This window comes from Emydura macquarii, unplaced genomic scaffold (genome assembly GCF_026122565.2).
Source record: "Emydura macquarii macquarii isolate MOO-44397 ecotype Brisbane River unplaced genomic scaffold, CSIRO-AGI_Emac_v2 contig_2768, whole genome shotgun sequence".
NCBI lineage: Eukaryota > Metazoa > Chordata > Testudines > Chelidae > Emydura > Emydura macquarii.
The window spans coordinates 24,195,514-24,208,977 of record NW_027132905.1 but is presented as its reverse complement, the minus strand read 5'-3'; the positions used below and the strand labels follow the sequence as shown (position 1 = coordinate 24,208,977).

The 13,464-nt window shown below is 37.5% G+C and overlaps 1 protein-coding gene across 2 annotated transcripts in view; it reads left to right on the top strand.

Moving 5' to 3' along the window:
• Positions 1 to 13,464, top strand: part of SLIT3 (slit guidance ligand 3) — a 676,405-nt gene that overhangs the window by 480,512 nt on the left and 182,429 nt on the right. For both annotated transcript variants that reach the window (XM_067566650.1, XM_067566651.1), the window contains exon 12: positions 975 to 1,046. In XM_067566650.1, coding sequence (XP_067422751.1) covers positions 975 to 1,046 — 72 coding nt within the window. The remainder of the gene's footprint in view (positions 1 to 974; positions 1,047 to 13,464) is intronic.

The window sequence follows — 13,464 nt, the reverse complement described above, 5'->3', positions numbered from 1 at the left end:
CTAAGATTTCAAATTGACGTGAGCATTGAATTTCACGACCTTCCTACTTTTAAATAAACACCAGTGATAAATTACTTTAACCACATTCTTCCAAGGTTCCTTTGGGTAGCAACCCAAGTAATAGGTTTGTCAGGTGTTGAGGCTGAGATTGGTGTAAGATATTTTCAAAGATGGGGATAATCAGCAGGAAGGGCAGTACTACCATGATGGCCACTGATCTGATCACTGCTTTCCACAGCTCTGTGTTTGGCTTGGGTTGAGGGAAACTCTTTGGAACTTTTCCTATATCGATGCACTTGTCACTTCACAGTGAAGTGATTTATACAAAGTAACTCCCATCTATGCTCCCAAATCTTTTTCTCAGTTTCATAATTGAATCATTTTTGTTGTTGTGAAATATTCAAATATCCTTATTATTCCCTCCTGGGCTCCACTGCACTGATTGGGTCGGACGGAGATTGCAGCTGGTGGGGGCAGAATACCGCATGAAATGCTGCTTGTGTGACATTCATTGCCCAGTTCAGCTGTCATAAGGGGTTCAGACCTTGTCCAGATTAGGTCCTTTAAAGTATGTACATCTCTGGTTTGTGTTTCAGGATCTTTAGCAGTGCAACAGCACCACACAGAATTATAGGCTTTTTGCATCATGAACAGGGGATCTCAGTGGTTAAAACATTTAATACAGGAAGAAAAGGAAAAAAAGCAGTCTGAAAAATAGTTTAGATACAGTTTTTGGATAATGTCCAGTTTCTGCATTAAAAACGCTTTTCAACACCAGACAAAGCCTGAATCATAACAACTCATTTAATACCATGTGCCCTCCTGAAAAGAAAATGAGATCAGTAATTAAATGAAATGGCCACAGATCCTGGTCATGGTGCATGAGATCAATAAAAATGATAATTCAGAGAGGGGTGAGATGATAGTAAGCTGGACTGTTACTTACCATTCTTTTGTTTCCCCATATCTTTCAGAGTGCTCTATGGAAATAAAATCACTGAGATTCCCAAAGGTCTTTTTGATGGGCTTGTCTCTCTGCAGTTGCTGTGAGTATGATCTCTTCTTTTACTATTATGCAGCTTAACCAGATTTTTAGTTTTTTCAGCTCCTAATTTTAACTTCCCTTGTTGGCCTATCACCTTGTGCATTAAAAACTCATTGAGACACTTCACTGTGCTCTTTCCATGTGAAGAGACTAAGATAGCAATGGGGTGAAGAGGAGAAAAGAAAAAGGTGAGTGTGATTTTTACAGCTCAGTAACTGTATCAGGCAGCTGATACAGTAGATTAAGGTTGGGGGAGGAAAAACACAATAATTCTCCAAGGGGAAGTATCTTGTTGGTGAATTATGAAGAAACTCAAAATCTGAAAGTCACCACCAAATGCCAGTAAGATGATGCCAGTTGATAATTTTTACACTGTTTTTCATATTTGCTATTTGTAGCATATGTGGGTGAATGTGTAGATCCTCAGTGATAATCATGTTGCAAATAGTTTGTGCTGGTAAGCGAAATAGTAATATGTAAAGATATTGCAATTACCTGCAGTATTTAGTTCCATTTCTTTATTCTTTTTATTACATTGATATGGCTCCATTTGAATACAAATGGTCTCAATCCCATGCCATTAGTATATTTACATAGTCAAGTAGTTTAAGATGTAGATTTGTCTTACTCTAAGACAATGTCATGATCTGAGGAACGATCTACTCTGGATTATAAATATAGTACTTTTTCATTAACCCACTCGGAAAAATAGAGATGGGCCAGAATTAAAATTCCAGATCCAAACCTTCTTCCCTTTGTGGGAATTTGGAACAAAATTTGGAATTTGGAACAAATTTGGAACAAAATTTAGCATCTTGAGCCTATTCCTAGAGAATGAGAAATCAGCCACCATTGAGCCAGCCAGCAGAGGGAGCAAAAGTTAAATTGATTTGAACTGTATTCCCAGAGTTCATTTACCATCCTGATGGATGCGCGTATGTAGGCAAAGAAACACATGAATTTCATGAAATACATGAATGAAGTTGATCCATATAGGCTAACATCACATAAAACACATACAGGGAATGCAATGGAAAATGGGGAAATCAGGTATTTCTAGATGGCATACAATAAAATTTGTCATAAAACATCTTATTTTTAAGCCTTTCAGTCTGTCTCAACATAAAGACAATTGGCAACCCAAATCATAACTATTATTATTTCTGTGTCATCACTCCATTGCACTAGAGACTGTACAAAAGTAGAGAGAGATTTGAATTATACATTTTTTGGTACAAATGAAAAGCTAAAATTCGTTAAAATATTTGTAATTTTGCTGTATGTGATAATCTACACGGATTGCTCTCTTCTCAATTCAGGTGTGTAATTTAGTCAATAGGTTTTTCAGTTGCAAACCTGGATCATCTTTTTTTTTGGAAAGAGACAAGATGGGGAAGAGCACTCAAGATGGATTTATTATAAGTCTTCAGGAGAGAATTCTGCAAACTGTTCCTCTCCTCCTTCAGGCATTCAGTTACCTCCTGTTGCCCTGTGCACACTTCTTTCCTGTCAGCCAGCATCAACATTCACAGCAAGCCCCTCTCTATCTTAAATTCCTTCTGGTCCCACCATGTGCACTAAGAATGGAGTAAATATGCAGGCTTTTTTGTTTTGTTGTACATGAGGACAGTAGACCCTGAAGTATTCTGAACTTGGGTGCCGTACCAATTGATACAAGAAGAACATTAGGTATTGTAGTTCTGTAATTGCAGCATATAGTTCAGTGGAGGAACTGCAAGCGAAAGGAGCCTTCAACTCTAAATAATCCTCAGTTTCATTATAGTTTATTTTTGTTATTTTGAAGGAAAGTGTATGAAGAACTCAGCTTGGTCAAACTCTGTTCACACAGTGCCTTTTACAGCTGTGAGTTTAAAAGGATGCTCAGTCATTGGATTCAAAGATGGACAAGTTACAGATGGGTTCTTTCCCATCTGTTAAAAAAAATCACTTAACATATGGCTATTTAAGTGTCCCATAAAAATGAGGCTGTATAGCCTTTGAATGATGCATAAAGATAAGTTTATATACTGTGCTTGTATTTATATTATAGTCCTTCTGTGTATGGAACACCTTATTTTATGAGTTACTTCTTTAAGCCCAAACGTTGTAACATTACTACTGAGATTAGCTAAAGTGACACTTTTTTGTCAAAGTGACAAAATCCATGTAATGGGAAATAGTTCAAAGCTATTGTAGTTAAACCATTTAAACTGCATCAAGATGAGAAGATCTAAATGGATAAATCTTAAAAGATTGTCCAAGTTAGGGCATTCCCAGGGAATGTTACTTTAGGGGCTTTTAAATGACTTTTTGAAGGTATTTGGAATGTAAAGTAGCTGCTGGCAAAGATAAAGTTGAATGATCATGCTTAAATGCAAACAAATGTCTGCACATATTTTCTGACCGTGCCTTTGAAGCAGCAATCACAGATTTGCTTGTTGTATTTTAATGGATGCCTAAAACATAAATGGCATGGATTGGTTTTAGACCTGCTGTTGAACAGTTGGAAAACTGCCCTCTGATTAGATCTAATTTATCATTCAGTGAGCTCTAGATTGGATTTCTTCTTATTAGTCTGGAGACACACTGATAAAAATGCTCTGATTAGAATATGTTGGTAGCCAGTGTAATTTTCTAAGCTTGAACTGGAGCATTTTTGAAAATGTATTGGTACATTATAAAGCAGTATATGCTGTTAGGAAGGGAGGGTGAGTGTAGGTCCTTCTCAAAGCTTTCAGGTTTCAATTTAGGAAGAAAATCTCTGAAATTGCATAGAGGATGCTTCTTTGTTGTTTGCTGTCAATTATGCCATTCTTTTAAGCCCCACAAAAAGCTCTATAGTCTTGTGTTATATACAAAAACATCATAAAGTAGGGCCAAGTGCTGCCTCTCTTAATTAGGAAGAATAGTATCTTAATTCTGTAAGTAGTTCTCCTAAAGTCAATGGACTACTTACTTTCGGAGCAAGGTACTGCTCAGCTTGAGTATGGATGGCCGAATCTGATTCATAATACCTTTAACAATCATATCTTCCCCTTGAATATGGGGAAGATGGTCATTTTAGTCTACTTTTAGACCACCTAGAATGGTAATCTGTAATGCATTCAGACAACACAGTGATGGGTAAGGCATATATACCATAGCCAATAAGGCATAGTTAGATGTTATCCATCTTTTTTTTTTTAAATTTAACTTTATTACCCTACTGGATTAATTTAAAATTTGGAGGATAAATGTAACTTCTGAAGTCTGTGCCATGATTAATTTACCTAAGTGGCTGACCTAACCTACAATAAATAACTCTATAATTGAATTTCAATAGACTGCTGCTCTCCCAGATCTTCCTACTGTTCCATAAATACACAAGTGTAACCAGCAATATCCACGGAATCCAGTCGCAATACAGATTCTAGCATCCTAATGAGTAGGCAGGACCCTCTCTTCTTGGACTGTATCACCCTCAGAGTAGTCATGATCTGAGCTTCTGGTAGCCCAAATGAGATTCTGGGAGGTTGATCTTGAGCCTGGACCTCTTTCATGGAAGGGATGATCATGTACTCTCTATTCAACTTATCAGGATGTACCAAGTGCCTCTTGGGGTTTTAGCTGACCAACTAGTGAGGTACTATTTTCCAGGAAGGAGAATTGGAATGTGAATTTATTAGTGACCTGCAACTTTCATTTCCAGTTTGTGGCAACAAGCCATAGAAGGAGAATGCAGCTGTGGAACAGCATTTGCTTTATTATCATGGCGTGTCTGACATGTATATGAGTATTACAGAAATGGGAAGTGCCTCAGTTTGAGATGGATGTTTTCATGTAAACATTAGCCACAGTCAGTTTTACAGGAGGCTTTAAACTAATCTTGATCTGTCTGGAGGCTGGAATAAAATTAAAGCAATTTAGTCACCTGTCTTTCAATTTTCTTGGAATGTTGACAAGACCTTTCAAGAATTCCTGAGTTTCCCAAATAACATGCCAATCACAATACAGTAGGTAAAACTTAATCACAATACAGTAGGTAAAACTTAACACTGCTTGTTCTTTCTCTGCAGCAGTTTGACAGATAACTTGATGACTGCTCTGTTTACCCCCTCCTGGCTAAATCTGCAGTACCATCCTGCAGCGAAACAGAGCTATGATTCAAATGGCTCTTGCCAATAAATTGTGGATAATGAGCACAGAGTTTAACTATCCTTTTCATATCTGAACAATGCACTTTATGCAGCCATATTAAAACAAACATTTTCAGACCCTTTTTATTGCCATCAAACACCACATGCTTTGTAGTATCTTTGTCTCTGGAGCCAAACGGATATCATAACACTTTCTGTTTAAGGAGATTAGGTAACAAAGTAGGGAATGTAATCTGGTTTATCAAGTGTCTAACGTATCAGTTTTCAGTAAACCTTGTTCTTTGAGGAAATTTGCCTTGACTGTCACTGATCATACTAGTGCTATGATTTGTTGATCTTAAATCTTGAGGAGTCAGAGGTTGAGCTCACTAAGGTCAGTTGGACATATGCGCAAGAAAATTTTCCCAGAGTGGTTTCCATTCTTTTGTATATAGCCCTATATTTGCTCTTTCCATACCCTGGTGTGCTGGAGAGCTTGTAACTGGAAAATGGTGGGTTTGTTGTAGCTTCATCTCCATAACAATCCACCAGAAGCTTAGTGCTCTCTTCTCCTTTTATATATGTGTGTAATTTCAGTGACTCTCAGAGTTAAATGTGTGCATTGAGGGGGGCAGTGAGCTATAAACATAGTAATGCCTGTAGATTGAAGTATAAACAGATAAAACACATTTTAAAGGTGTTCCAGAATTAGAGATGGGCTCAAGCCAAAACCCCATATCCCCACAAATTGCACTGACATTTGTAAAACCAGTGCAAATAAACACTCTATCCAAGCCCTTTCCCCCTAAAAGCCAATCACAATTTTGTTTAGTTAATGCTCATTGCTTTTCATTTTCCTCTGCTTCTATGTTGTGGGTTTTGGCTGGTAATGAGATTTTCAGTACTTTCACAAGAGATGCTATTCTTACAACATCTTCAGCCCAATTTTGAACCACCAAGCCATTCAGGCAATTTAGAGAAGCTCCACAGATGAATGGGTGAAGTTATGTACCAGTGTTAGCAAGTTTGAAGTGCCTGTGAGTTGATTTATAATTCGGAGTGGATGCCATGCAGAATTCAATAGCTGTACATAGTTTCCACCAAATTCTTGATGTTTTGCCATTGGACTTGAGTTAGTTAGAACCTGATGCTCAAAGAGAATCTAGAGAGTTGCTAACCCACACGAGATGATGTAAGGGAGAAAAGTTCACACAATCTCTCTGAAAACTTGTAAACACCAAGTTCTGCACCACTTTGTCCAGCACCTCCAATATAATCTTTAAAGTAATATATCTTTATGAGTTTTAACCAGGGGTACAAAAACATATAGAAAAATAACAAAACATACAAACAAGCAACAATTTTTCATAACAAGATCCTTCTCACTGTACATCATTTGCTTTTTACCCCCAACACTTCCCTAGTGACCTCATGTGTACCTGTCATGAACACGTGTGTTTCCCTTCAGGTAAAAGATAAATTCTTCTTATCACATGAAACTCTTCAGTTTTATTATTTAGTCTTATAAATAAGTTGCCTGCAGTAAGCAATTTTTAAAACTGGACCCTGGTGCTTTTCCACTTTCTTAGCATCAATTTCTTTGCACAACCAGATGCAGCTGCAGTACAATCTTTAAAATATTTTGTAGTCCCATGGTATTGATGAAAAATCATTTTAAATGAATTTGCACTCTCTTGCCCTTGAAAATACTTACATGTCTTTCAAACTTGTGAGGTTTTGTGTGTGTGTGTATATCTCTTCTTGCCTTGTTCAGTCTTTTAACAGTCTCAGAATTTGCAATAAGTGCTCAGAAAAAGAGTCCCACCCATACCTTTCTGTGTTTGTCAACACATTATGCTTCTGACTGACTGAATGTATCCAAACTGTTTGACCTAAGCCATTTATATTTCTGATTGAATCTGGGCCAATGTAGTCATTTTACATTTTAAAAAGAAGATTTTATGGTTTCTACTTAATTTTGCTTTGAATTGAGAGGTTTAGTTAAACCCAAGTAAAATTCAATGGTTATGAATCGAAACCAAATATAAATATGTGTATTCCACACTACCTTTATTCCAATCACTCTAAAAAGTGGGGATGTTTTTGTTTTCTTTTGAAAAAGCTATGCAGACCATGCACTTGTGCTCTCTCTGCAAATTAAACCAAGTTGGAAGACTGCAGGGGATAGTGGTGTGCACCTTTAAGATGCTCTGTATCTCAAGGTAAATGATAACATTAGAAACAGGCAGACTCAGTGAACTCAATGACTGAGCAGATGCGTGTATAAATCTAATATTTTTAAATTTTAGAGAGGTATTTTCTCGTGCTCTATTTGACTATATATCATTACTTAAATAAAGCCATGAATGTCAACAGACTTACATTTACTAAATGCTGTGAGCAACCTGTACCCTAGGTAGTACTGGAGAATGTGTTGAGCATCTCCCACAGTCTAGTCCTTTAATGGGAGTGGAGGCAGCTCAGCACCTTGTGGGGGTATGGGCCTCACGAACAATGGAACATTTCTCTTTACAGTGTATCTTGTCACTTAAAGTATTGTTTACCATGGCACCAACCACAGCATTTTACTTATGGAGGAAGTGACCACCTTCAATTCTTAGTAGAGTCACATGGGGCACCTTTGTATTGCTATTTAATACAATCCTGGAGAGACCAGAGGGACTATCAGATCAGAGTCTAGTCCAGAGTAGAGAAGAAGATTCTCTGTATAGATCTGTATAATGAGCTTTAAAATTATTTTCAGGCTGCTTGCGAAGTTGTCATTTTTTTCTTCAGTCTTTCTGTGTTTGTTACTCTTGTGGTAATATTACAAACTCCATAAGTGCTGTTAAAGTGAGGAAGCAGCTTCTATTAGGCACAGAAATACAACACTCAAGCATTAATGAAAGATTGCAATAGCATCTTACCTTTTCTGTGTCACTTTTGTAATCCATGTGCATGTAGCCTTCAAAAACAACTGCTAGTTTGTACAGCAGTTATAATTCATTAGACATTCAGTGTAAATGTTCAAAACCGAACTCACCTTACACTTACTCTCCTAATAATTACTGAACAAGAAAAATCACTCTCCTAGCACGTTTTTTCAGCTTCATTAATTTTCTCCTCTATTTGTGTGACTCATTATGTGGCTGTATAAATCAAGTTGTGATCTTGTTTGCTTTCATAAGCTGAACAGGGTCAACATTTGAATGGGAGAACCTCACAAGAAGTCCAGGTGCTATGACAAGAGGTGTTGGTAATTCATCAACCCTCTTTCCTCACAGTCACAAATACCCGAGTATAGTGTTAGTCATGGTTCAACTTGAGCTGCCATCTTTTGGAGAAGTAAAACAGAGGCGTTTAAAATCTGTCAAAGTCAAGAATGTTTGACTGCACCGTGATTAAATTCCAACTTGAATAGTTAAATTCTACCTTTGGGAATTTCCCTGATAATTTACATTGGACAAGTTCCTTGTCTTCACCTCCTTTTCTAAACTGTTGAGAAAACACCATGTTACTACAGGAAAAACTGATAGTGAATTAGCTCTTGGCATTGTCAACAGACTCCTGGCAGAAATGTTGATGACCAGTCAAAATATGAAAAAAGATAAATATCAGTGGTTTTCTAAATATATTGAGGGAGTCGACAGGTAGCAAGCTTTGTGCTCTTCATATCAGACTGCAAGGAGCCTTCTACATCTTCCACAGCATGCAAATCACAGTTGTGTAATGTCTTTTATTGGTATCTCTAGTCATGCCAATTGCTGGTAATGACAAGCACTTTATTTTCTTCTAATTAGTGATGCATATTAAGAGTTCATTTATGGACTTTTACATTTTTTTTATTTTCAAATCTTAGTCTTTTCCACATCATTTTACTACAAAGAGGATCATACTGGCTTAAGTCTGGAAAGACTGTAGGTCTTTCAGTGCTTAGTTTTTCTTGGAAGTAACGACATTTAATTTCTTGTTCCTTTCTCAACCAATCTGTAATAATAGTCTCTTCAGTGAAATCCACTAATAATATCTGACTACTTTGATGCCAGATAAACAAATGGCAGTAGATGTATTCCATCTTTCTCAGAGGGAGACACCTTTTAGCTCAGGATATCAATATTTGGAATACCTTTCAAGAGGAGAATACTTTCACCAAAAAAGATATAATTTCTACATGAATAGTTGGTGGCCATATTTCAAATCTATCACAGCGGCATTTGAAAAGCTGCATCTAGATAGATATTGTAAAGGTGTAAAAATATTGTAAAAAGATTATATATAGACACCCCTATGGTTACAGTGCAACAGCTATCTGTGTGAAATCTTAGGTACCACTCTGTGCTAGATTCTGGCTTTTAATGATGATGTAACCACCTCGATGAGGGTCCTAACACTTTTACAAGCCTTAATTAAGCCTCGCATCACCCTTGAGATGTAGGTAAGTAGAAATAGTTGTGTTTTGCTCTGTGATAGAGTGAATCAATGACAGCGTCAGGAATAGAATCAAAGAGTCCTGATTCCCTGTGTCTTGATGTAGCCTCTCTTAGGATATGACTACACTGCAATTAAAAGCCTGTGGTTAGCCCGGGCCAGCTGGCTCGGGCTTGGGCTATGGTGCCGTTTAACTTCATGCAGCTGTCCGGGCTTGAGATGGAACCCTGGGCTCTAGAACCCTGCAAAGTTGGAGAGGCCCAGAGCTCGGGCTGCAGTTCAAACTGGAACATCTATGCCCAAGTTAAACAGCCCCACACACCCCAAGGTCCATGAGCTCCAGTCAGCTGGCACAGGCATCTAATTGCAGTGTAGGCCTTCCTTAATGTCTCCCACACGGGGCCTTTGAATGTAGATGAAGCCTTTTGCTGAAGGTATTTAACAAGAGTTGTGTGTATTCGATTTGAATTTCATTCTTATCCGTGCAGATAACTTCGGTTACCTACCTTCTTACAAGTCTCCTACATATTTTCAGCCTGCTCTTTCCCATCCTGTTCTCATTTTTCCCAAAGAAGTCTGGCTGGTGGGCCCCATCGGTCAAGTCACAGAATATTGGCTCTTTTAATTCTAGCTGTATTGTTGTTGTTATCATAATACAAAGCTAAATAAAAGGAAGAAGAAATAGCTTCACAGGGGCTCTGTGCAGCCTTTCTCCCCGTTGCTTTTCCTCAGCTTATTAATGTACTTAGAATGATTTCTGATCTATCCACTAGCAACCTAGAGCAACCTGCAGTCTCCTGAGTGCATTAAGGTTGCTAGGCTGCTGTTTCAAACTTCGAGTTATGTAGTTATTTGCTGATAGTTTGATTACTTGTCTTCACTGAACAGAAAATAAAAATGCTGCTTAGGGTGAAAGCCACATGAACATCTTTACTCTTTTGTTTTTGGAGTTCAAAATATTATTTAAATATTAATCACTTGACACTGCTCTTGTGTATATAATTCAATTAAGAGACCATCTTAATTATGCAGATGGAACTTGTGAACATCTGATACCGTTACTGTGCCAACTCAATGCACTTTCAAAGGGCTTAGCTGAAACACATTATTATTACAGCGTGCCTGGACAAATTCACTCTTTCAGGTAATGTGATCATAGTGTTGTAATAGAGTTGTGTTCTGCTCAGGGCTTTCAACAGAGTGCAAACCACAGGTCTTTAAGCCATTCTCCCTTACACTATGGAGATATCGAGCGATCTCTTGCACACTTTTTAACATGTCCAGATGGATGAAAATAGAGAGCTGAGTTAATAATCTATCATCCCTCTGAGTAGCATGTGGTTTTATTTCTACTTGAATTTTTAACTTCTCTTTGAATGCTGTACCACATGTGGAACCAGTGTACAAATCACATCTGATTAGGCTGATAACATAATGAGAAAAATTAGAGGAAATTAGTTTCCCCATAATTTGTTGCAAGAGAAATACAGGTTAGTCCCTGCTATGATAAGACTGCAAAATACACTGCAAACTATCCCCTCTTTCCAAAACCACTCTAAAGAGAATGAAACTCTTGTCATTTGTTGAGCACAGTTTCTAAAATGTGCAGTGTCTAAACAGAATAATTTTTTCTCCTTGTTATGTGATAGCTGGCTTTCTCATCTACAATATTTTAGAGGAATTGAGATCAATTTTTATTTCATGGGTTTATCTAATATACATGTTTAAGTCCAATCTAGCTAATTAATAATTTGATGTAATGATTGAGGCCAGGATCTTAACAGGATAAAAAAAAATGACATTTCCATGGATTAAAACAATATCCAAAGTTATTACAGTAGGAGTAAAAAGTAATCAAGAGTTTTGGAAGGAGTATAAACCTCAGTCTTTCAGGACATAAGTCAGCCTTTAACTAAAGATGGGTAGGAAGAAATGTTTTGAACTAGAAGAAAATGGCATTTTCTGTCAGATATATTGTGATAGAAAATGTCCAAGCTGTTCTATCTCTGAGTTTTCTCTGTATCTGTATTGTGTAGCTTCAGATAGTAGAGGTATATTTCATGGGTAGTATATATCCTATACAAACAGCAACTTCTGGTCACACCAAATATATTGTGTTTTCACTGAGCTCCCAGTTCTGAATGGTTATGTGAGTTTTCACTCTAGTTCACATAAACAAATCCCCTTTTTCATTACTTTTTGTGATGTAGGAAGTATGCCTATATATCTTGGGTGCATATATAGAATCAGTCTCTCCCGGTTTGTATTTCTGTAATACCCCTCACAGTGGTATCTCAGTGTTGTTTCTTGTTGTATTACTCTAAATAGTGGCAATTCTATACGAGGAGAGTCAGACTTGTAAATTCTAGTTCCTAGTACTGGGGATGTTCATGGTTTGCTCAGAATGGTGTTTGTTTTTCTTTACTCTATTCCTCTCTTCCCTATTGTTCTCTATTATTTATTCAAGTGCTGACTTTATAGTTAACATACATTGATTTGTAAGGCGATATGGAACTGATCTCTCTCCTTACACAATTACTTTTAAAATGCTTCATGGACAGTTCTGAAAGCCATTTTGTTTAGAGAGATTTCTGTGTATGTATGGTACCTATAACTTTTGTATGTCTCTTCCTCTCCCTGCTTATGAAAAAAAACTATTATTTTTTAAAAGAGATTTACTCTTGCACCTGTCGCCAGTTCCCTATAAGACAATAATAGTCTAAGGATATCTTCTTTCCCTTTGGTTATACAAATGACCAACGTAGTCATGTATAGTTTTAGACCTCAGGAGAGAGATATGCATCATGGAAGGACACCACTCTTTAAATTCCTATTTCATGCACCTTATTTAGCTGCCTATAGGCATGAGCTGGTAGTGCGACTATAGTGTAGGTTGCCTGGCACTTCCCATTACAAAATCCTGTTTTCAGTTCCTTATGACTTTGCCAAACTTAACTTGTTTGGGCTGAAGTTTCCTATGTCGGATTCTACCTCAGCTTGAATATTGTATGTATAATTATAAGTCTCAGCAAAAATTGTTCAGCCACTTTAGCAAAATAAGAAATGATCACGTAATTAAAGACTGTATCATAATACATACACACAATGGATTCTACAGGTAACCTTGATTCTAGCACTTCCTAAATTCTGACTTTCCAACCGTAATGTTCTTGTAATATTTTTGGTGTGCACAGTACTCACTCCTGTGCAGAGGATGAGTGTGAGCCCTTTGTATACCACTAATATCCTGCTTATTACTCCTGTTTTGAGGGGTTACAATGGGAAGTGGTGTGGAGGCCCTGTGCTGGCCCTCTACAAAAAGGTGAATTGCATCCAGGCTGCACAGTCTTGCTAATGTGCACACCTTACAAAATAAAGTTAGGGCTTTCCCACCTGTAAGTGCAGATTTCATTAGGGCCTCCCCACCTGTGAGTGCAGATGCTGTGGTTACTAAGATTTCATCACTATTCCCTATGCTACTTTTGCTAACTATACCATAAAGAATTATCATAAAGAACTGCAGCCAAATGCCCACTGGCAAGAAATATCAAAGCAAATTTATGTTCCATTTTCCTAAAGTTATGCCTGTGTTACTGGATGGCAAAATTCAGCCACTCAATGAGTCTCTCAGTCTTGGGTGTAGATTAGTGAAGCTCTGCTGTATCTGTCTCCCTATTAAATTCTTTCCTGGGTTGGTGGGTTGGATGCACTCTTTTAAGCAAACATCCCTCTATCTGGGTGTGGTTCACCAAAAGTGGTTTATTGTATTCCAAGAAGTTGGAGAACTTGCTCTAAGATAGTTTGAGTTTGCTGTGTCTAATGTTCAGCACCTCTTCTGCTGCTGATTTTAGCTGAAGGGCATGCTTTATATCTGCA